At 37.5% G+C, this 23770-nt stretch overlaps 1 protein-coding gene across 2 annotated transcripts; it reads left to right on the top strand.

Moving 5' to 3' along the window:
* Positions 1–890: 890 nt before the first annotated feature.
* Positions 891–3625, top strand: LOC109134483 (hypothetical protein). 2 transcript variants are annotated; one of them, XR_007271119.2, is made up of 3 exons: positions 891–1517; positions 2170–2758; positions 3392–3625. XR_007271119.2 is itself a non-coding variant. In XM_048638889.2 (2 exons), exons 1-2 carry the CDS (start codon positions 2521–2523, stop codon positions 3457–3459), a joined length of 306 nt encoding a protein of 101 aa, XP_048494846.1. In that variant the 5' UTR covers positions 892–2520; the 3' UTR covers positions 3460–3625. The 2 variants fall into 2 exon arrangements, 1 of the variants encoding a protein (XP_048494846.1); XM_048638889.2 differs by having other exon boundaries at positions 892–2758.
* The last annotated feature ends 20145 nt before the right edge of the window (positions 3626–23770 follow it).

Below are 23770 nucleotides of genomic sequence, written 5' to 3'. Positions count from 1 at the left end.
TTCCAGAAGTTACAAATTAAGGTAATATATTCTATATGTTACGAGTTCAAACAATATACTTCTCCCGTTGCAATTTCATGGCAACACTTCCCTTTTCCAAAAGTTACAAATTAGTTATAACATTTCTTCTATTAGAAATGTGCTCTCTATATGTTCACATGAGTCCTTCTTGTGATTTCTCTCTATCACTTTTCACTAGTGGAAGAAAAAAGGTTTTATGTCACAAGATAACATATCCGATTTTTTAAAAAACAAAATTTGTAAATCCCCAAACTTTTGGGCAACACAACTGGGCTGAGTAACTAATCATGTTCAGTAGTGAACCAGATTAGTTTAATAGAAAATCGATTCGGTTTTCTGTTAACTGATCTGGTTCAACAAATTGGATCAGTTATTCAATATTACATGTATATTAACACGGCACATAGTTGCACACTCAGTTCAACTCCTCTCTTCCTCACTCAAACTAGCGACCCACCCCTCTGTCTCAAACCTAAAACCCCTCTCCTCTTCCCTCCCCTCTCTCATCATACCCATCTCCTCTTCCCTCTCTTATCCACCCTCTCTCCTAAATCCACCACCATCATCATCAACAACATCCTTGCCACCTGATCTTCAGCACCATCATCTTCAAAAATCTATTTACCTTATTTGTGTCTCCGTCTTCGCATCTCTAGATTTTTCTCAATCACTTGTCGTTCTCACCACCAGATCTCCGCCACCATCATCCTCGCTCACGCTAACATCACACCTCCTCTCGTCGTCGCTCACCACCTCTCCTCTCAACGTTGTTCCTTATGTCACTACAAGAAAATAGGTTTTGGGCGACAGAATTGAAACTTAATGGCGACAAAAAAGAATGTCGTGGCCCATTGTTGAAAACAAGGGCGACGAGCTGATTTTGTAGCCCATAATGTAAATTATGGGCGACAAAAATCATTGTTGTTGCCCAAATTCATATTTGGGCGACGAGATAAGTTTTGGGTTGCCCGTTATCTTGATTAGGCGACGAAACTATATATTTCATTGCCCTTGTATAATAAGTGGCCCAATTCAAATTATGTCTCGTTGCACAAACCAAATAAAAAAATAGATGAAAAGAAACCCACTCTAATATTTTCCCCCGAAATCACGTATTTCACTCCTTCGAGACTCCAACTGCTCACTTGTCAAAAAAAAAAATAATTCAACTGCTCATCTCCTCCTCAACTGACACCCTCTCCGGTCCGCCGTAACACTCGCACGTCTCCTGCGAATCTGCTGATGTCCGACGACTTCTCCGGCACTTCCTGTCGCCGGCAAATCTGCTGTTGTCCGTCGACTTCATTCTCGTTCCGATTTCACTGTTGTCCGACGAATATCCCTTTCCCTCTCGTTTCTTTGCGGCGAAGCAGAACCACCGGTGCTCCCTCTCCTCTCGTTTACTGGTTTCCAGTGTTGTCTGTGGTCGACGAAGATGTTGAACAAGGAAAACCCAAAGTTGAAGATAACAATTATACATCCAGATCTTGGTATAGGTAATTTTCTACTCCATTTTTTTTCTGGTAAAATTTTAATTTTGTGGATGATTATATGATTTTGTGGATGATTTGGTTGAATTATTGTAGATCAAAGTGTCAAATATGTTGTTAGCAATATCTTCACTGAGAAAAATGCCGAATTCTTGCCTATTTTGATTGTTTACGCAATAATGATGGATTTAGATGTGAGTTTTGGCCGATTAATGGTGGAAGTAATTGAATTTCAGCGAACCGTGTGTTTCGATTTAGTTCTTTTGTGATAATCATTCACGTAGTTTATTAACACTATGTGAGTTTGTTACTCATTTCAGAAGTATGAAACAACATATAATTCAAAAGACAAAATGATTTTACTCCTTCCGTATAATAAGCAACAGCATGACAACATGAGAAAATGCAGGATATTATGTGCTTAAACAGCAAACTGTAAGGAGAACATTAATCTGGGAATTTGGGTTGTTGCATTATCTGTTCCAACCAACATTACAGCATTATAGGGGTTTCATTATTGCGTTGTTGATACCTTTAGATATCTTTGAAATGTGATTCATAACATAAATGCCATTGGGGAAGGAAAGATATTTGGCGTTGAACCTAAATGTGAAAAAATGATAATGAGACTCATCTTTTCTGAGTAAATTTCTCTTAGCTCTTGAGCTTTTAGGACCTCATTAACAGCTACTCTGAGTATGATGACATGGATGGAGATATATTGGAAGAAGAACCTGATGGAGAAAAGGATGAAACTTTAATGGGTGCGAACATTTTGTCTACCGAAGATAAAGGATGGTTATCTCCTCCAGATTGCATATACAGTAGCAGCTCTGATGGGGGCAGTGTTTCTGGTGAAGTCAGTCCCTCAAATGGCTTTGGTCTTGAAGAAGCTTTAGAGCATCTTTCAATTAACTCCAACAACGAAGAGGATGGAGATCAGAAGGAACGACTTTTTTCCACTGTTACTAAGCACCAAGACATCTTGCATACTGGGATGTAAAATGAGATGATAGTCAAGGATGATAGTACTGGTCTTTCTACAGATGTACACCCTAATGACCTTAGAGATGGTGTCTGTTTGGAAATTAAATTATCAGCAGATTCAGTTCCCAGCATGCTTAAAGAAGAGAACTTAGAGATGAATCTTGAAGGCAAAGATGAAGCAACCTCGTCAAATAGAGTTGGACCTGGAGAGGACAGTCAGAACGATCAACTTAAAAAGGATGGTGTTCGAGCAATGAAGGGTAAGAGTAAATTACTTTTTTGTATTGCGTTTGCTCAACTGGAAAGATGATGTTTCTTGTGGGTGAGGATTCTTTTAGACACTATGGAAAATGAACTCAGGAGGTAGAAAGATGGAAAGTATGTCATGCAATTAAAAAACTCAAATCTAGCCCCACTACTAGCTCCGTAAACTCCAGTTAAGATTCACATAAGTGAAGATCATTGGCTGAACCAACTAGCTCTTGAGTGAGTTAGTACAAGAATTATCTAGTGTGTTAGTTATAAAATTAACACTTTTCCATTATTATGTCTTAGTGCAACAAGTTGGGGTCTTGAGAATGAATAATGAGTAATGTTTGAAAATTCTAGATATTGAACCTTGTGCTACTATTCTGAACTTATAATGCATAATAGAACATTGAAATATTTGTAAAATTTTTAGGATTGATTATGTAAGTTGTGGCTTGTCTATTTACAGACTCCACAACTGTCCATTAGATAAGAAAGAAAATCTTCACTTTTAGTGATGTAGTGATGGGTGCATCTGGACATATTATTTTTTTTAGGACGGAAGAGTAAAAAGGTCATTTGCCCCCCCCCCTCCATTTTTTTATCACATGGGTGTCTAATTTTGACGTTTTCGCTTTTATCAGGAACAATGGGTCGTGGCTATCTTCCCAAATTAGCGAAGGAAAGCTATATGAAGTATGACAAAGCTTGAATTATGTGAATTTCTTTGTAAATAATGGGTAGTGTTAATTAATTTTTTTAGATCTACTTTGAATTTTGTAAGATATTCAAGTTACGTCGGATGTTGAATTTGAAGATTATTTTGACTCCACCGGGTGTCTACAATTTGCTATTCCATGAATACTTCTTTTATTATATCATACTTTTGTTTTTAATAAGTTTATATACTTATATATGAAATTTTGGGCAACTAATTAAGTATTATACATTGTTATTTGAATAAAGCGTGAGATTTAAAATTATGTAAAACAGTTCGTTGCCCAAATTACTTTGGGCAATAAAATTGTTGCTGCCCAAGATAGCATTCTGGTAAGATTATAACACACAATGGGCGACGACAAATAGTGATTGTTGCACAAAGTTCCATAATATGGGCAACAAAAGTTAAGTTGTCGTTGCCAAAACTGTGTCAAGTTTAGGCAACGATATAAAAAACTCGTAGCACAAAATAGCATTATGAGCAACGAAAGCATTTCTACGCCCAAACTATAGTTTGTGCAACGAACATGATATTCGACGCCTAAAATGGAAAGGGCGTCGAGCCTTAGACGACGAAATTGGCGCGCAAAAATCTCGTTGCCCAAACCTTTGTGCAACGAAATTGTCCCATTGGGCGACGAATATTTTTGTTGCCCAAAACCTATTTCCTTGTAGTGTGTATTTATTTATTTTAATTTAATTTTCACTCGAGATATATTAGGCTTAGTCACACCTCATGCTGTTGTTTGATTTATTTGTTTTTTCGTATTTTAGGTTTATATCATTTCATTTAATTTCGTCCATAGATTGTAACTTGAGTTTTATTTAAATTTCACATCATGTTGTAAGTAGGGGTGTGCACAAATCGGTCCAGACCGGAATTTGGACCGGACGGAGATTCTCCCGATCCACCGAATAACAGGATTCTGGTCCACCGGTTCGATTTGGTCTAAATTCGAAAAAAAATCGATTTGGACCGGTTGGACCGAAATTTCTATTATTTTAGTAAAAAAAAAAGTTTATACGTTAAAAAAATTTAAAAGATAGAAAGTTAGAAATTTAAAAACTACTATTTATTCATTTAGGATTATTATTATTAAACTTGTTAATTTTTAATGTATATAATTTATAAATATATTTAAATAAAATAAAAAAGATTTTTTTTGGAAAAAAAGGTCCAAGAGGTCCAGGATCGGACATGACTGGAAAAATTCTGGTTCTGATCGAAAAAAATCCCGGATTCCGGTCCACCGGTCTAGCTAGTTCTGGTTCTTGACCGATGCACACCCCTAGATGGAAGTAAGTAAAAACACATGTATGTTAATTTCATATTTTAGATTTTGTAAATTTCGTTGATGTTGTAAGTTAGTAAATTTGTGTATGTTAATTTCGTTTCTTGGTTGGTTCTTTTAAATTTTTTAATTTTGTGTCGCTGGTTTACTTCGTTCTTTTTTTTTTTTTTTTTTGGTGAACAAAGCAACTAGATTAATTTAGAGTATTAAATAATGACTTACAATCCTCAAGATATACTTTCATACAATAACTAGGGGGATGGGGAAAAGTCCTAGTTACAATGCTACTAATATCCGAAAGTCTACTAGTCTTGGCCAATACATCCGCCACCTTGTTGAAACTTCGACCACTTACTTCGTTCTTTGGCTGGTTAGTTTTGATGGATTCAATTTGTAAATTTTGTAGGGTTTTCAGTTTCATGGCCTATTCGTTTCACAATTACAAATGTGTTTCAGTGCATGGATCATTTTTTTTTGTTATATATTACCTCTACTGATCCGATCATGAGTTAAAACCGGATTAGTTTTTACAACCAACTGATTCGGTTTTTCCTCCTGACCGGATCAGTTGAGGGTTAACTGATCCGAGCCCATCGGATCCATACCAAAAATGGATCAGTATCCTAAATTTAGACCGGATCCAATGATGTTTTTATCACTAGTGTTCCGTTTTTAAAACTTGTGGCTTCCTTGATTTTCCACATGTTGCAACTAACACAGAACAAAGGAAGTATATATTATACTATACTTCTTCTTATTTACACACACGCACACGCGCACGCGCGCGCACACACGCACACACACACACACACACACACACACACACACACACACACACACACACACACACACACACACAACACACACACACACACACACACACACACACAACACACACACACACACACACACACACACACACATATATATATATATATATATATATATATATTAATCTTGTCATCTAAGTGTTAGAGATTTATTACTTGGTTAATGTAAATCCATTAGGTCCACAAGGTCCTCTGTTTATGACACTCCCTCCTTTTCTTTTTAATAGTTACACTTTACCTTTTCACGCTTGTCAATATAACTCTTTGAACAATAATATCTATTTTTGTAAAAACTATAAAATGTTGATGTCAAGCCTTAAAAATCCAGTTACTCAATTGATCACTGTTACTAATAATTGCCAGCGAAAACTGAACTTAAATCCGCGAGTTATGGGCCCACTAATACAATAATAATCCTAAATAAGCCTTGAGAATATATAATATAATAAAACTTATCAATAATACCCATATTAATATCCATATTATAATCCTTCTAGCTCCCAAAATACAGAATACAGAGTACATCATTGGTTAAAGTAATCCTTCCGGAACATCATTGGTGAAATGCTATAGTAAATGTGTAGATTAGAAAAATGGTGGTAATATTACTAATTTCTTTTCAAAAATAATCAATATTGAATCCGCCCCTAAAAATGGATGAATAATACAAAATTCAAATTGTATCATATATATTTAAACGAGGGAAATATGTGGTAATTAGAAAGGAATGAAATGAGATTTTTTTTGAATTGTACTCCATATGACATGACCTAAAAATCATGCTAATAATGCAAAACCATAAAGCATGCATATTTTCTTAGAAAAATAAAAGGAGTATTTGTTGAACTATACGTTCACAACTAAAATATAGTTGGAAAGTAACGGCCATTGATAATTGATTATGGCATATTCTTTTGTGAAGTAAGAAAGAGGTGGAAAGCAGCGTGAGTGACGCCTAACAAGTGGGGCCCAAAGACTATTAAAGTTGATTTTTTGCTATTGTCACATCCTTTTGGCGTTGCATAAATTAGAAGGAAAAACTGTAGGGAGTCGGTGGTAGGTGTCCCTTCCTGTCTGTACTTCATTGTGATTTTCTCTCTCCTCGGTACGACTAGTACGGTATACGGAAAGAGCACGGCATTCTATTGTTTTACTAGTGCGATCTTTATGGCACTAGGGCCCCACTCTACCTTACCTCATCAGTACTTTGAAGTACTCCTCGTCATCTTCAACATGAAGACGCAATTAACCATAGAAGTTAATGACAATTGACAAGTGGAAACCCATGTGTCTTTACTTTGAATTCTCCACTTATTTCGCCTTTCTTCTTTTGAAAATTAGTAAAAATGCATTTTTTTTTTTTCCAAAATAATTACTCTCTGCGTCCTATAATATAGTGCTTATTTCTTTTTTATACGTTATTCAAGAGGTAATTTTAACCTTTAATTTCTTCAATTTCGTATTAATAAAAAATATAAAAGGTTGATATTATAAAACTACACATTGAGACGAATATAACAAGATCCCACCTGAATATGTTTTTTCTATATATACGAATGAGAATATTCGGTCAAATATTTTAAAGTTTGATTCACCAAAAAATGAAGTAGGCACTATATTATGGGACAGAGGGAGTATGATAGTTCTATTTTTTATTCAGATGGATTAGAATTTTAAAAAAAAAGGTGAGAGAGAAAGTGAAAGAGAGAAAATCTAGTCCAAAGACCTCTATCCTCAATTACTCGAGAAAACCTAGTAAATAGGGGAGGTAATCAAACCAAGCACATTTCGACTAGAATCCCCGGAAGGTGTACCCCTGGCCCGCCCCTGAAACGCAGACAACCTTAAAAGATTATGTGTTGAATGTTTGTTAATTGCAATAGAGGCTTATGCAATAGTCAAGCACATTGTGTAATAGTGCAGGACATTTTGTAGCCAGTTGGACTACTAGACTTAACCAGTCATCAATGTAGTTAGACATATTTTGTCCTAATCAAATTCCATGACTTAACCAGTCAAAGCAAACAAAGCGCAATTCAGCAAAAGACGTAACCAGTCGGGCAACTATGATTTAACCAGTCGAAAACAAAAGCTTAGGCAAAATCGTATGCTCAATGCACCTGTTATTCAAGCAGAGGCTTATAACTTAACCAGTTAGTCGGTCAAAATAAGTTAGTCAGAAAAAAGAACAAGTCAGGCAGATACCTAGAAGACAATAATATTGCAAATAACAAACACAACTTGAGATGGAATGAACCCATGATATCTAATTAAAGATAAGCCAAGCGGTTACAAAAGCAAGCCAGTACAAGAGTTGGCAAAGAAGACATTACAAAAGTAGAAAAAGCTAGATACAAAGAGGACAAGCCTAAGAGCTAAGGGGAGGGGGAAGGCCGGACGCAGTGTGGGCATCCGCAGCAGAACTGTTGCCAATCAACTCGTTACCCTGAGCCGACTCGCTGACCTCAAGCGTCTCATTCATCGCCTCATCCTCCTCGTCGTCATCATCCTCTTTCTCTTCAGCCTCCTCCAAAGCAATCTGCGCCCAAATCTCCTCCGCCTCGGCCTAATACATCTCCTCGTACTTAGACCATACATAATTCCATTCCAGAGAAGGGCAAGTCGCAACCAACGCCCTCTTTAGTGCTTCATCCTCACCCTGGGACTTATGACCTACTTCAACATTATAATCGTCACAAGCATGGGTGGTCTGCCACTCAGCGAACCATTGCTCCTCTGACTGTTTGGCTCTCTCCTCGACCGCCACAATTTTCCCCTCGGCAACCTTTAGTTTGAAGCGGACATTGGCTAAGTCTTGCTCTTCCTCAGTCAATTTAGCTTCAGCATCACCCTTAGCAATAAGGGCTCTGTCTCGAGCCAGAATGAGGTTTGTAGTGGTCTTTTTCCACTGGTCGCGCTCGTCCTTAATATTCTCTCGGTCTGTCTTGATGGCCTTCTCAGCATCATCAAGTTTTGACTCAGCAATCTTGTTCTCGTTTAGGGCCTTGCTTAGCTCGTCGAAATGCTTTCTAGACTTGTCTCTCAGGTCCTCGACCTCATCAAACAAAGCCTGTCGGTTTCTGCAATATTGGCCATCCGGAACAAAAAATGTCAAAGCACAGTGTCGATTAGAACCAAAACAGAAATAAAGTTACATCGAGCCATAAGCTGTAAATCTCATTTGTCTCATTCTTCCCGAGAGTCATGTTGATGTGCTCCTAGTCGGTATCGGTGCAGATGATCTTCATAGCCTGGTTTACCCTCTTGTTCTTATTTGAGTGCCTCAGCTGAGTAAATGGAACAGGGACCGCCTCGGCAATCTGATCCTCGACTGGCCGCTTAGGAGAAGGAAACCAAGGGGTATATCCAAGACTCCCCCCGAGGTCCGAAGTTAGAGGAGTGGAGAGAGAGGTCAGTATCCTCGGCTCGAGATTCAACGCGAGGACTACTAACCTCCGCAGAGGGCGTCAGTTTGGCCTTCTTGGCCGCTTCCTTCTCGGCCCGAGCCTTAGCCAGAGCCTTCTTAGTCTGGGCCACCTTATTCCCAGAACGTTCCTTACGTTTCTTCGGCTTCGGCTTGGCGAGGTCTCAGGTTTTCCAAAAAGTTAGCCAAATTCATTAGATAGAATAGGTCAAAATGCAAAGAGGTGAGTCAGTAGAATATACCTTAAGGGCGGCATGCTTCTTCATAGTGTTTACCCCCAACTCGGCTCAGATCAGAGCCGTCTTGAGAGATGTAGAAGTTAGTCGCTCAACCATTGCTGGATCGGATTCGGTAAAATAGGCAAGTGAAGGTTCTGCAAAACAAAATGAAAAGTTAGAGAAATACCAAGGAAAAAAATCGTCACGTGTGAAAATCAAACCCCCTCTGCCAATTACCCTTGGGAAAGGCCGATCTCAATCCCATTGCAGCCAGGAAATGTTCATTCTTAAAAAGGCGACAACTAGGTAACCAATTGCGAGTTACAAAAATTTCCCCTCCGTTCACAATCTTGGATTCAAGCTGCATGTAACAAGCTGCCACGACCTCTTCATCATCCAGCTCAGGAACTCATAAATTGAACTCATGATTAAGCTCAGGCGTCGATCGGATGGTTGGCACCCCCTAGTCTCCACCATAGTAAAAGAAGGCGAACTCCCTTCGGAATCCTTTCTGGGAAGTGGGTAGATTTAACACGATTTGGTAACCCCTTCGGACCTGGATGCACCACCAACTTGGATAGTTCTCACCTGCCATCATTTCTACCAACTTGTACATATGATGTCATAAGGTCACAATTGGCCTCACTCCGATTACCTCACAGATGGTCTGCACAGCGAGGATGGCTCCCCAAGAGTTGGGTGGAATTTGACCCAAAGAGAGTCTGTAGGCGTTCAGAAGATCGTTGATGAAGGGAGTTAAGGGAAACTAGAGTCCCATCTCCATGGCTTTGTAGTACGCAGCCGTGCAACCGAGAAGCGGAGTTCGAATCGTGTGGTACACCTCCGGTCGGACCAGGTGGAAGGGGTCCTTTATTTGAAATCTTGCACTCGTGCCCCGAAGATCCTCATTCAGGGCCTTCATCAAAGAAGGCAAGGGGAAGCATGTGTGAGGACCTCCCTTCAGATCTATGTCCGGAAACTCCGATTGGCCTGAAGTTGATGCCTCGCCTTCCTCCCTCGGCATGGCTATCCTAACTACACCATCAGACAAGTACCAGTCTAAGAAGATCCTCGAAGAAGGAAAGGCTAGGGACACCTCCCAAAGATAGGTAATGATGCCCTTGGCCTCTTCTTCCACTTCTGATGAAGAGCTCGGGAGAGAGACCGCATTGGGTGCATCCAAGGGGTCGGGGTAAGTTATTAAAGTCGACACCAACGTTATTCCCATCCCCCTCACCTCCTCAGACAATTTATAAGGAGGCGAGGTTGGGGGTCACTGACTCGGACGAGCTCCCCATTATTTATAAACAAGGGAGTCGACCAAGCTCCTCAGACTTGATACCGAGGGCTTGCAATTTTTTATGATGATTGGTTTTGTAGGTGCCAAAAGCGACGCTTCTCTATTTATTTTTCATTGTGGCTTCCATACGGCTTATTTCTTCTTTATTTTAACGATATTGTACTTGTCACGTCTTTTGATGAGCTTAGACAATTTCTCATTTTTCAATTGAAATTTAATTTGAGTTCCGTATGTCTCATTTGACTCCTATCAATTATTTTCTGAGTTTTGTGTTACACGATCTTCCTCTGGCATGATCCTTTCTCAGCAGAAATATGCTCAATAAATTCTAAAGAGTGCTCATATAGGCACTTGTAAGCCAGTCGCTACTTATGTGGATACTAAGTCCAGACTTGGTGTTGATTATGTTCCCCCGGTTCAAGATCCTACTCTCTACCGCAGTTTGGTAGGTTCACTTCAGCACCTTATTCTTATTCACCCTAATATTTCTTATGCAGTACAATAGGTTTGTCTTTTTATGCATAACCCTAATGAGCCTGATTTTAATGCATTAAAAACCATCCCGCATTACATCTAGGGCACCATTATTGATCATGGGGTACATTTATATCCTTCTATTTCGACTCGCTTGATCACATACATATATATGGATTGGGATAGGTGTCGCAACACTCGTCGTTTAACTTCCAGGTATTATTCTTTTCTAGGTGATCATTTGATTTCCTAGTCGTCCGAACGCCAAGCTACTCTTTTTAGGCCGAGTGTCGAAGCTGAATACCGAAGTATCGTAAATGTTGTTGCAGAAGCATGTTGGCTTTGTAATATGCTTGAGCTACCTTGTCTTCTTTTGTTGGCCTCCCTTGTTTATTGTGATAATGTCGACGCTATTTATTAAACTGACAATCTTGTACAGTACCAACGTACCAAACATGTTGAAATGAACATCCATTTTGTGTTGGTTCATATACGAGTTCTACAAATCCCTACGAGTATAGGCATGTTTTTATTGCCTACACGGTGTAATCGCTTATTTGACTACCTCATTGAAGGGTTTTATTGAAAAATGTTACGAAGTTGCCAACAAGTCTTTAAACAAAAATCATAAACCTAATTGGATATATTTGGAAAGTTTAGGGACAACATAGGGACTTATCCAATGTAGATTTTCCCATCATGACTCCATCATTGGTCATTAAACCAAAAATTGAGTTCGGAGGGTGAAGGTACGAACATGATCAGGAATAACGTTCTTCTATTGCTGGCTTTACCTAATAGATTATATCAATTTTTATGGAATTAGAAAACCAAGCAATCCAATTTCAACACCCTAAGAAGATTAGTCTAGATTGGTCCATTAAACACATAAAATGCTACTTTTTAGTGACATGTTCTTAAGCAAGCATATTACTGGGTTCCTAAATTAATTATCTAATCATTTTATTGAGTGTTAGAAGATTTATTTAGATCTTGTAATTAGAAATAATAACATGTGGGGATGATGAGAGCAATAAACATGAAGACATTGAAGCATATACAAAAGTATAGAGAAAAGAGTAGGGATTAAGAATATACAAAAGACATAAACTTACTTATAGATCTACATCAAAGAAGGTTAATAACTTCAAGCAAATGAATAGGAGTTCAATAAATTAAAAGACCCTAAAAAATATACCTAAATCACCTTGATCTTATGAACAATTTTCAAAAGAACAACCGTCAAAGCTTCAAATATTAAATCACAAGAGGTTTAAGTGTATGAGAGTTTAAAGTGTTTGAGAGTATTTTCGTACTTGTAGGAAGAGTTTGTAGGAAAGTACTTCCTTCGTAACAAAAAAAAAATGCAACATTTGCCATATTTGGATGTAACACAAAAATTGCAACAATTTGAAACGGGAATTGTTGAACATCGCCCAGAAATTACTTAAAATCGCCCAAATTTATTTTTATAGACCATTTTACCATTTTACCCTTTTTCCTTTTCCACACCACCCACCACCCACCACCCACCACCCCACCACCACCACCAACTTACTGCCATTTCACCCTCTCCTTTTTTCCACACCACCCATCACCAGTTCTTTTATGGTGAACGTCTGGCCAGGATGTTCTGACCATGGGGCGAACGTCCAGCCAGGACGTTCGCGCCATGGCTAGAACGTCTTGGCCAGACATTCGCCATAAAAAAATTTCAAATTTCCGGGTTACGCGAAGGGTGACGCGAAGGTGGTGGTGGTTGTGTGTGACGTGATGCTGCAAAGGTGGTGGTGGTTTTGTGCGATGTGAAGCTGCGAAGGTGGTGGTGGTTCTGTGCGATAAGACTTGCGAAGGTGGTGGTGGTTCTGTGCGACGAAGGAAGTGGTGGAGTGAGAGTGGGTGGTGGAGTGAGGTGGTAATTTCAATGGAGGTGAGGGCGGTGGAGTGAGGTGGGTGGGTGGTGGTGGCAGCCAGACAAGAGGTAAGGGGATGGTGGTGGTGATTTAAGAAAAAAAAGAGAAAGGTTATAAATGTAACTTCAATTTTTTTTTGGGGGCGGTTCTAAGTAATTGTGGGGAGATATATAGAATTTCAGTTTGAAACTTACTTATTTTAGTAAAAAAAATTCAAAATATCTACAACAATAATGATGAAAAACCAAAAAGTCAAATTTTAACTCTTTAATCCCATTAGATTACTAACCCAAGAAACCTTTCACTTAATAATTCTCACCAAAATCACCCATATAATCCATCCCTAACATCCCAAAACCAAAAATCAAACCCCCAACCCTTCAACTAGCCCAATATATGAACTCATTCAATTCAACCCCAACTACTCATATATCATCAGAACCCTAAATTCACCCCCACACACAAATTTCTTCCAGTTTTTCCCCAAAATCAAAACCCTATATCTACTCTATTCTCCTCTTATCTTGTCCCTCAATCGCCAAATTCTCTCTTTCCTTCTACCTCTCCATCTTACAGTCTGTTCTCTCTCCTCTGTTCATCTAAAAATGGTGAATCTTGAACCCTTAAGAAAAGCTCTTACCTCCGAAAAAAATCCAGAGAAGAGAAACCTCCTAAATCTATGTGTCCGACTTTTTGAAACCTTTCATTTCTCTCACTTCACTAGGATGTATGAAAAGTAGCGAGCCTTCAAAGTGTATAAATCTCAAAGCAGTTGTACCTTTAGGCCTCGCCATTAACAGTATAAAGGAGGAGGAGAAGTTTGAATGGGATGTGGTTTGTGGGTTGCCTACGGTTGGTCATTCGGAGTTTAAGTTTAAATAGAGAGTGCAGATCTAGGGGCGAACGGAAAAAACCAAAGTTTGAGGTGCGAAAAATAGCCTAGTCGATTTTCTAAATTCTCTTACTTGCCGAAAACTAGGGGTGAGGGTGAAAATTGTTGAGTCACCTAAAAAAGAGAAGGATCAGAAGTGTGCTTAGGAATTAAGTCAGGATTCTTCACTTCAGATTTTGGCTTCTATGCCTTATTTTGATTATGGGGGTCTAATTCTGTGGGTGGTTATGAGGGATTTGATTCTTTTGGAGCGCATGTCATCCCATGCGTAATTTTGTACTGCAACGAAGAGTCTCTCAACAAATCAGAGACCATCTGATTTAGAAGAGCAGAGGAACCTAAATAAGTTTAAGTATGACCTCTAACTTTTTAATTTTTTAATTTTTAATGTGTTCCTTGTCAATGGTGATGTGTGGCATTCGCATGATGATTTCTTATTGGTTGCTATGGGATTATATTTTTAGTGTTGGATTGGTTGTTGTGGGATTATAATTCATGTTGGATTTGGTCCCTTTTGATTAGTTGGTGTTTGAATTATTTGATATTGTTAATTTTGTTGTTGTTGGAATGGTTGATGTTGTATTTATTTTTGCATGTTGGAAGTATTTTTGGTTGTTGAAGTGGTTGATCATGGATATGACAATTGAGGTTGGATATGTTGGTGTTGTATATGTTAGTGTTGGATATGTTACTATTGGATATGTTAGTTTTGGATATGTTGTTGTTGGATATACTTTTTTAAAACCCCTCATTTCTCTTCTTTTACTAGGATGTTGTTCTTGTTTGCGATTTATTTATTCATGTTGTAATGCTTTCTGTTGGATATTATGTTGCCTTTGGACATTATTACTCCCTGTCATTTTGTTCGTATGGGTCCTAGCTTCTCTTTTTTTTTTCTTCTTTCATTGTTGTTTGTTTGGACACAAATGAGAATATTTCAAATTTTCCATCATGTATAATCACCCCATGCTCATTAAATAAGGGTCTTGAAGTGACACTCATGAACATTGCTTTGATATTGTATCTTTTTTACTTGCATATTCTATATGGATTAATTTTTGCTGGTAGGAAATAGAACCTTCTTTTGCTAGGGTTTAAGTAAAACCACTTTTCATCAATATGACCACTATTTTTCATAGGGATGAAACATGGTTTTCTACCCTTTGTTGCATACTCAATGTGTGAGAGTACCCACTGCATTCTCTGTATCTTATGCTTCTCTATGACTGCTGGGTGGTTGTTACTAGTGTGCACCGTTGGGTTTTCTAGTTTGTTTAGCCTGATAATCTTCATGTGTGAGAACTTTAAATACCCTACGTATACTCTGTAAGTGTACCTCAGATGCAGGGGCTGACTGCAGCCACTGCTCTGAAACTTCATGTGCTTTCCTGCCTGACTTTCCTTCTTTTTTTTTAATTGACATCAATGGCTTATCTCCTTGTTCTTTGCTTCTCTACTTCTTTGAAAATTGTGGAAATTGTGCTTTTATGCACCCCTATTTGTTTTACAACTGTCGAATTTTTCTCGCATGGTAACTTTCCATTTTTATTCATGCCAAGTAGCTGAAAACTTATGTAACCTCTTTGATTGTTTATGAGGTTTTCAATTTTTTTTTCTAATAAATGCATTTCCCACCTTTATTCTACAGTAGGTGTAGTGCTCCTAACCTTTCTTCATCAAGTAGCTGGTCTATTCAAAAGAAGGCATCTTCATCATCCATTTTGTTGTTTTTTTTTGCTCGGATGATGGTGCTACTATTGCTGTTGTTTTTTTCATTGCGGGAAGATGAAGACCCTAACTAGTATATTGCGTGCAATAATTGTTCTGTGAAGTTAAACTAGGTTGCGATTGTTGCCTAATTTTTTTTGGTCTTTGGAACAATGATTTTTTGTCGGTTCTTCTCCTTATATAGAGGGAGGTATAAAGAGTAAAGCTGATTAACATTTGATGATGAACAATGGTTGGGAACTTTGAAATTTTAATGGACGACTAAAGTTTAAAATTTGGGTTGTAAGTCCATTTGTATTTTTTAAATTTTACATAAAATTTGTTGGCTATGTCTCCATTATTAATTGGCCCTAAAATTTGTCTCCAAATTTTTTTCCCAAAAAATTTGGCTGATATCTGCCATTAAAGGTGAGACAAAAAGTCAAAACTTAACTCCTTTTTTCTCTCTCCTAAAAGGCAAAAAAGTTCCCCCATTTTTGGCGCCTAAATTACCCACATGGGAAACATACCCGACTGATCTCCCCATTTTTCTCTCTTCTCCTTTTCCCTAATACAACCCTTAACTATAATTATCAAATTCTCACTAGGAGTCTGTGTCAAGCCAAAATGTTGCAATAATTTTGTTACAGAGGAAGTATGTGGAGACAACCTAAGTGTGCGGTAAAGTCTTTGTAAAAGTATAAAAAAACGTTCGTCGAAAAGTAGGTCTATATATAGGGAAACAAGTCCAAAAATCGCACGAATAAGATAAGAGTAATGTTGCAACTGGCGCACGGGATGTGCTCTCCATCCACAGCCATGCATGACGTGCACGGGCCATGCCCTAGCTCAAGCTTCCCGCGTCAGCACATGTTTCCATGCATTGCTTCTTTTTTCTAACTGTCTTGATATTCTGCGCGCATTCTGGTGCACTACACGCAAAGCAGATATGAGCGATTTCCGAAATCAGAAGATTTCTTTTATCCTTTAAGGTTCGAAAATCATTTCTCTTAAAGAAAAAATTCTCATTGTCATTTTATTTTTGAATTTAGAAAGTATCTATTATGATCATTTGAAACTACAATTAATTATAATAATAATTCATTAGGCTTTCCGAAAATGAGGTTTAAAATTAGCTTTGGAATTAATAAATAGACTTTATTCTTTAAAAAGATATGGACTTAACGTCTTTGGATTGTTCTCCTTTGAGTCAGACCGATTATGACAATGGTGTGTATCATCATTGGATACTCAAATGGGGAGACACGATTATGTGTCCACAACGGTGTACAATCAGTTTGCAGACATTTTCACCAAGGGCCTAACACGACAAATATTTTTAGTGTTCCGATTCAATCATAGCGTTCGATCTAGGGATGGGTATGGGTCGGATCTACGGCAAGTCCAACTAGACGCAGACCCGTAAAATTTTGATGTATACCCATGGGGTCTAAAAAATCTAGATTCTTACCCAAATTCAATGAGTCTAGTAGGTCATGGGTCCAAAATGGGATTAAAACTCATTAAGAGTTTACATTACTTTTTTTAAAGACGCTTTATTTTACCCCTGTTTTTTTAGTTATTAAAAATGAAAAAATACGTCTAATACTTCTAAAAAAATAGTCCAAATTAAATCCACAATAAGTTGTCTTAGTCCTGGTTGGATTCGGATGAAATGAGAAGTTAAGGGCTCGAGAACTTGACGCAATGGATGCTTGAAAAACTAAAAATTCATATGTTAAGGTAAAAGTTTTTATTGCTCTTTAGATATTTATTATATGTATTATTATTATTATTATCATTGTATATATTTTTATAAAAGAACATGGGTCTGTAGGGCGGGTTTGAGTCTGAATCTATCAAACCCAGACCTAATCCCTTTTTTAAACCCATACCTTAATTTTTACCGAGACCCAATGGGTCTCAAAATTCTAGACCAATATCCTTAAAAGTGGATACGATCCAAACGGATCTGGGTCGGGTCTTGGGTCCATGCCATTCCCTAATTCAATCTCCTCCCACTATATATGACTACGGGGGTGTGGAGAATATGTAAGATATTCCACTCGATTACTATATATATTTATATAAATATTGTATTATTATGTTAGGTTTATGATATATTCATTGTAACACCTACAAATATTGATCGATCCAAGTAAGGAGATTTACAGAATCTAACATGCATAATCATAAAAATATATAAATATAATGAAATTTCCAAATGTTTTTAGCAATAATAATCAAACACAAATTTGATTTATATTTACATGTTATACTACTTCATCTATTTCTTTTTAATCTACACACTTTTCTTTTTAAGATGTTTCTGTTTAATATACACATTGTTTTATTAATACTCGTTTTTGACGTGAACAGTGGACCCTATAGCTTTTGTCCATAACCCGCATGTGAGTACTTTTACGACTATTTTTTCTTCTATCTCATGCTTTTCCACCCTCTCTTTCATACTTTTCTTCTTCATATCTCAAGCTTTTACTATTTCATTACTTATGGTGGAAAGCAAAGCGTATAGATTAAAAAAGAAATAAATGTAGTATAACTACCTATTATAGAGTCCAGATCCAATAAGAAGGATCTCAAAACGAGAAGGGTAAGAAGGGTTTATGTGCATATTTTTTGTACTGAATGTGCATATTATAGTTTTCAAACTGTAAGTATATGCTCTTAAAAAATAAGATGCACATTTAAGTAAAAAAAGTTCACATGATAAAAATCCAATTCGTATAAAAAATTATGCACATTTAGTTAAAAAAAAAATGCAAAAAAGTCCTTCAATGCAGAAACTCCTTCTCATTTTAAGTATTATATATATTACGAGTATATTAAATCTATTTATTATATAAAAAAATATCTCATTTTGCTTTCATATATCACATCATTATTAAAATGTCGTCTATTGTTTATCCCTTTTTTTTTTCTCTTGGGATGTTTTAGAAAAAGAAAATTAAAACTCATACTAAAAATGATGACCATGAAAGACCGCTAATTTAATCTTACATTCACTATATTTCTTCCCACCAATTTGTATGTTTCATCAACTCCATCTCTCCACCCAACCAAAAACTAATAATATACTTCATCCATTCTATATTAGTCGCAATATTTTTCATATTCAGCTGCCTACATCAATTAATTGCAACAATTCTAGTTTAGGCATGAACTCACCAATTTTTTTTATTACATGTTACTCTGCAATTATACCTAAAACCTTTGTTGAAAATGATGACAAAATAATAAAATAATAATCCATTACACGCAGCCACCCCGATAAAAAAAACCCATACAATTTATCTATATTATGAATTTAAGATTTATTCGTAATTTGTGACATGACAAAAATCTCATTTTTATTAAATTCCAATCTTTCTTCTACTCAAAAACAAGCAAAAATCCCTGAAATGTGAACTTGTAGAGTTAGACTCGACATCGCTCACCTGCAAATCAATCTTTTCGATTTTGGTTCTGTAGGAGCAAGTCAGAAAGCAAGATACATCTGATTTAGGATCACAATGGATTCTACGATCCTAGATTCTATGATCCGATTTTATCATAATAATTGAAAAATATTACCTTTCGTCTATTAAATGTCGGTGACATGTTACTTCAATTTTAGAGTACTATTGAACTATATCACCATTTGAGAATGAAAAATGTCATTATTAATGTGTGTAAAGTTTTAACATGAGTGTTTTGCAATATTATAACATATTATCACTAATTTCGGTTACATGTTACTTTATAGGATCGTCCAATCCTACAATTCGATCATGTCGATTCGAAGTTACCAACCCTTATAATCCAAAATAGGATTCCTATCTTGAATGACTTGTTTGCCACCTATTTAATAATGAAAAAGCAAATGGAGACAGATGGGGGTATTTGTAATCCCCCACATTTTTAAAGGATTTTCATAAATATATTTAAGTATTTATGTAATTATATTTAAATCCAAATGAATTTGGAAAATGATTTGACTTTTAAAAAGGGTTGACTATTTTAAAAGTCAACTAAAAAAATATTTTTCTTAGCTTAATAAAATTTGTAATATTGTAATTAAGCGTGTTTTAAATAAGAGTTTAATTATTAAAAGCACATTTGAAAAGAAAGCTTAATGGAATCGAAAGCCCAAAAGTAATAAAAAGGGAAAGGATGATTTGATGACTAAAGTCCTAATAAGCCCATCTTGTTAGTCATCAAAGTTTTAATTATTGAAATTCCTTTTCCTAAGCCCAATAGGATTAGCCTATTTAAATATCCTAAAAACCCAAATATTTTGCCCTACACTTTATTTTCTCTCTCCTCCCTTGCACGTGATTTCCGAATTCTCTCTCTCTCACTCGACATTTTCTCTCTCCTCTTCCTCTTGAGCGTGAGTTTCATATTTCCTCTCAAAAATCGTTTCTTCTTCGCTAAGTAACGTTTCTTGTTGAACAAGAAACGTCACGAATAATTTCTTGAAGCCAAAACCTGCTGCCGCCACCTCCTTGCTGCTGTCACAGCCGCCGGCGCTGCTCTTCCTCCTTTTGTTTCGGTTGTTTTCTTTACTTCTCCTTTAAGATTCCATTAAAGTCCTAATTTTTATTGTTATTTTATTACTATTTACATGATTACGATTTGAGTTATTATTTATTATGAAAGAGTTTATTTCGGAATCCTTTATTGCTGCTTTAAGAGAAAAGTTTTACCCTACTTTTATGAGGAAACTAAAAGCCCAGAAGTTTACAAACCTTAGGATGAGAAGTATGACTATCTCTGAGTATTATAGAAAGTTCATAGCTAGGTTTGCATTTGAGGTAATAGCCACTGAGGAGTTAAAGGCTCAATGATTTGAGCAAGCTTTGATTGAGGAAATTCAATTGGGGTTTAGTAGATTTTGAAGTGTTGGATTTGCCTATTAGCATACCTATTGGAGAAATCATAAGGTATACTAAGTTATTTAAGAACTTACCTTTGAAGATAGGAGGGAGTGTCTTTCCATCCGATTTGATCGAGTTTAACTTAGGGGATTTAGATGTGATTCTTGGGATGAACTGGTTGAGTCATTACAAGGCCAGGATCGATTGTGAAGTCAGAAAGTAGTGTTGAGAAACCCTTCGGGAAAATTTACCTCATATAGACGATTTGGGAAACCTAAAAACTTTGGGTGATCTCTGCTCTGCAAGTGCAGAAGTTGATGAGAAAGGGGTGTGAGCTGTTTTTCTGTAGCGTGCAAGATGTGAGTAAAGAAGTCGAGTTAAACTTGAGGATGTTCCAAGTGAATGAGTTTATGGACGTATTTCCAGTGAAATTTCAGGTATGCCGCCTGCAAGAGCTGTTGAGTTTACCATAGACTTAGTTCCTGGAACTGCACCTATATCTAAGGCACCTTATAGAATGGCACCTCCTGAGATGAGTGAGTTAAAGACGCAATTGCAAGAACTTTTGGATAAGGGTTATATCAGACCTAGTGCATCGCCTTGGGGAGCTCCTGTTTTGTTCGTGAAGAAAAAGGATGGGAGTATGAGGTTATGTATCGACTATAGGGAGTTGAATAATGTTACCATTAAGAACAAGTACCCTTTGCCTAGAATAGATGACCTATTCGATCAATGAATGGAGCAGTGTGTTCTCGAAGATTGACTTACGTTCAGGATATCATCAATTGAGGGTAGCTGATAAGGATGTACCTAAGACTGCCTTTAGAACGCGTTATGGTCACTACGAGTTCACTGTAATGCCATTTGGGTTAACAATGCTCCTGCTATATTTATGGACTTGATGAATAGAATCTTTCATAGTTTTTAGATAAGTTCGTAGTGGTTTTCATTGATGACATTTTATATATTCGAGGAATGAAATCGAGCATGATGAACATTTGAGGGTTATTTTGGAAACCTTGAGGAAGAACCAACTATATGCCAAGTTCTCTAAGTGTGAGTTTCGTTTGGAGAAAGTAGCATTCTTGGGTCATTTTGTGTCTAAGGAAGGAGTCTCTGTAGATCCTGCTAAGATTCAAGCTGTGAGTGAGTGGCCAACTCCAAAGAGTGTGACTGACATTAGAAGTTTCTTGGGTTTAGCTGGCTATTATAGGAGATTTGTGAGGATTTCTCGAAGATAGCAGACCTATGACTAATTTAATGAAAAAGGAGTCCAAGTTTGAGTGGAATGAGAAGTGTGAGGAAGCTTTCAGATCTTGAAGGATCGTTTAACCACTGCACCTGTCTTAACCCTACCTGATGGGAATGAGGGATTTGAGGTCTATAGTGATGCTTCGAAGAATGGTTTGGGTTGTGTTTCAACAGAATGGTAAGGTAATAGCTTATGCGTCGCGTCAATTGAAACCTTATGAGGCTAATTACCCTACCCATGATCTAGAGTTAGCTGCCATAGTTTTGCATTGAAGATTTGGAGACATTATCTTTATGGGAACTTGCAAGATATTTACAGACCATAAGAGCTTGAAGTACATATTTACCCAAAAAGACTTGAATATGAGGCAAAGAAGATGGCTAGAGTTGATTAAGGATTATGATCTAGACATCCAGTATCATGAGGGGAAAGCAAATGTGGTTGCTGACGCCTTGAGTCGGAAATCGAGTCATAGCTTGAGTGCTTTGATAGTCCCTGAGGAGTTTGTAGAGATATGCAAAGGTTGAACCTAGAAATTTTAAATCCTGGGGAAAGTAGGCTAGACTTAGTAATCTTTCTTTGGGAGTGTCAGTTTTCGATGAGATCATTGAGGGTCAAGTTGGGGATGAGCATCTAGATAAGATAAAGAGAAAATGAAGCAAGGTAAGGAAGTAGACTTCAAGATTCATGATGATGGGAGTCTAAGGTTTAAAGGAAGGTGGTGTGTACCACAGAAGTGTAACGATCTAAAGAGACGTCTTATGGATGAGGGACATAACACTCCATATTCTGTGCACCCTGGGGGGACAAGCTGTATAAGGATCTTAAGGTGATATATTGGTGGCCGAACATGAACGAGAGGTAGCTGAGTATGTGTCTAAGTGTCTAACCTGTCAGAAAGTGAAGATAGACCATAAGAGGCCCATGGGGAAAGTCCAACCACTAGAGGTTCCTGGATGGAAGTGGGATTCGATTTCTATGGACTTTGTGACTGCCTTACCCAAGTCGAGGAGTGGAAATGATACCATTTGGGTTATAGTGGATAGACTGACCAAGTCCGCTGTTTTCATACCTATTAAGGAGACATGGAAGAAGAAGCAACTCGCTACAACCTATATCAAGCATGTAGTGAGATTGCACGGAGTCCAAAGGACATTATTTCGACGTGACTCTAGATTTCTATCAAGTTTTGGAAAAAGGTCCAATCAAACCTTGGGACAACATTAAAGATGAGTACCGCCTTTCACCCTGCGACCATGGTCAGACTGAGAGGACTAACCAAACTATGGAGATATGTTGCGAGCTTGTGCTATAGATTTTCAAGGAAGTTGGGAGGACCAATTAGATTTATTGAGTTCTCTTACAACAATAGTTACCATGCGAGTATTAAGATGGCACCTTTTGAGGCGTTATATGGACGGAAGTGTAGAAGTCCCATTTGCTGGAATGACTATAGTGAGAATGTAGTTTTGGGGACGAATTCATTGAGGAGACCGTCAAGAACGTTAGATTGATTCAGGCTCGAATTCAAGCTGCGCAAGATAGGCAGAAGAGTTATGCAGACTTAAAACGGCGCGAAGATGAGTTCGCTGTAGGTGATAAAGTATTCCTGAAAGTATCACCCACCAAAGGCGTTATGAGATTTGGGAAAAAGGGCAAGTGAGTGCTAAATATGTAGGCCCATATGAGATTTTGGAGCGCATTGGGAAAGTAGCTTATAGATTGGCTTGCCAATAGATTTGAAAAGACATGATGTTTTCTATATCCCAATTGAAGCGCTATATCCCTGATGAGCGCCATGTGTTAGAGCCTGAACGAGTTCAGATAGATAGTAGCCTCACTTATGAGGAAAGACCTGTCAAGATTCTCGACAGGAAAGTGCGTAGTACGCGTAACAAGGATGTTCATATTGTCAAAGTTCTTTGGTCTAACCACGAGTCAGAAGAGGCAACGTGGGAAGCCGAAGAGGATATGAAGAAAAAGTATCCAGACCTATTCCTTGAGGTGAGTTACGAGGGCGTAACTCGTTTTCTTTAAGGGGGTAGAATGCGATAAATTTCGCGCTTTTTGCTATTTTTATGAGATTTTCATGCAATGTATGCCTATGTTGGGCAATTTGCA

Source organism: Beta vulgaris, chromosome 2 (genome assembly GCF_026745355.1).
Source record: "Beta vulgaris subsp. vulgaris cultivar EL10 chromosome 2, EL10.2, whole genome shotgun sequence".
Lineage (NCBI taxonomy): Eukaryota > Viridiplantae > Streptophyta > Magnoliopsida > Caryophyllales > Amaranthaceae > Beta > Beta vulgaris.
This window is presented reverse-complemented; position numbering and strand designations above follow the sequence as displayed.

Coding starts and splice junctions, on each gene's coding strand:
- LOC109134483 (XM_048638889.2), top strand. CDS start 2,521: ATGATAGTCAAGGATGATAGTACTGGTCTTTCTACAGATGTACACCCT. Junction 2,759..3,391: donor TGGTGTTCGAGCAATGAAGG/GTAAGAGTAAAT, acceptor CGCTTTTATCAG/GAACAATGGGTCGTGGCTAT.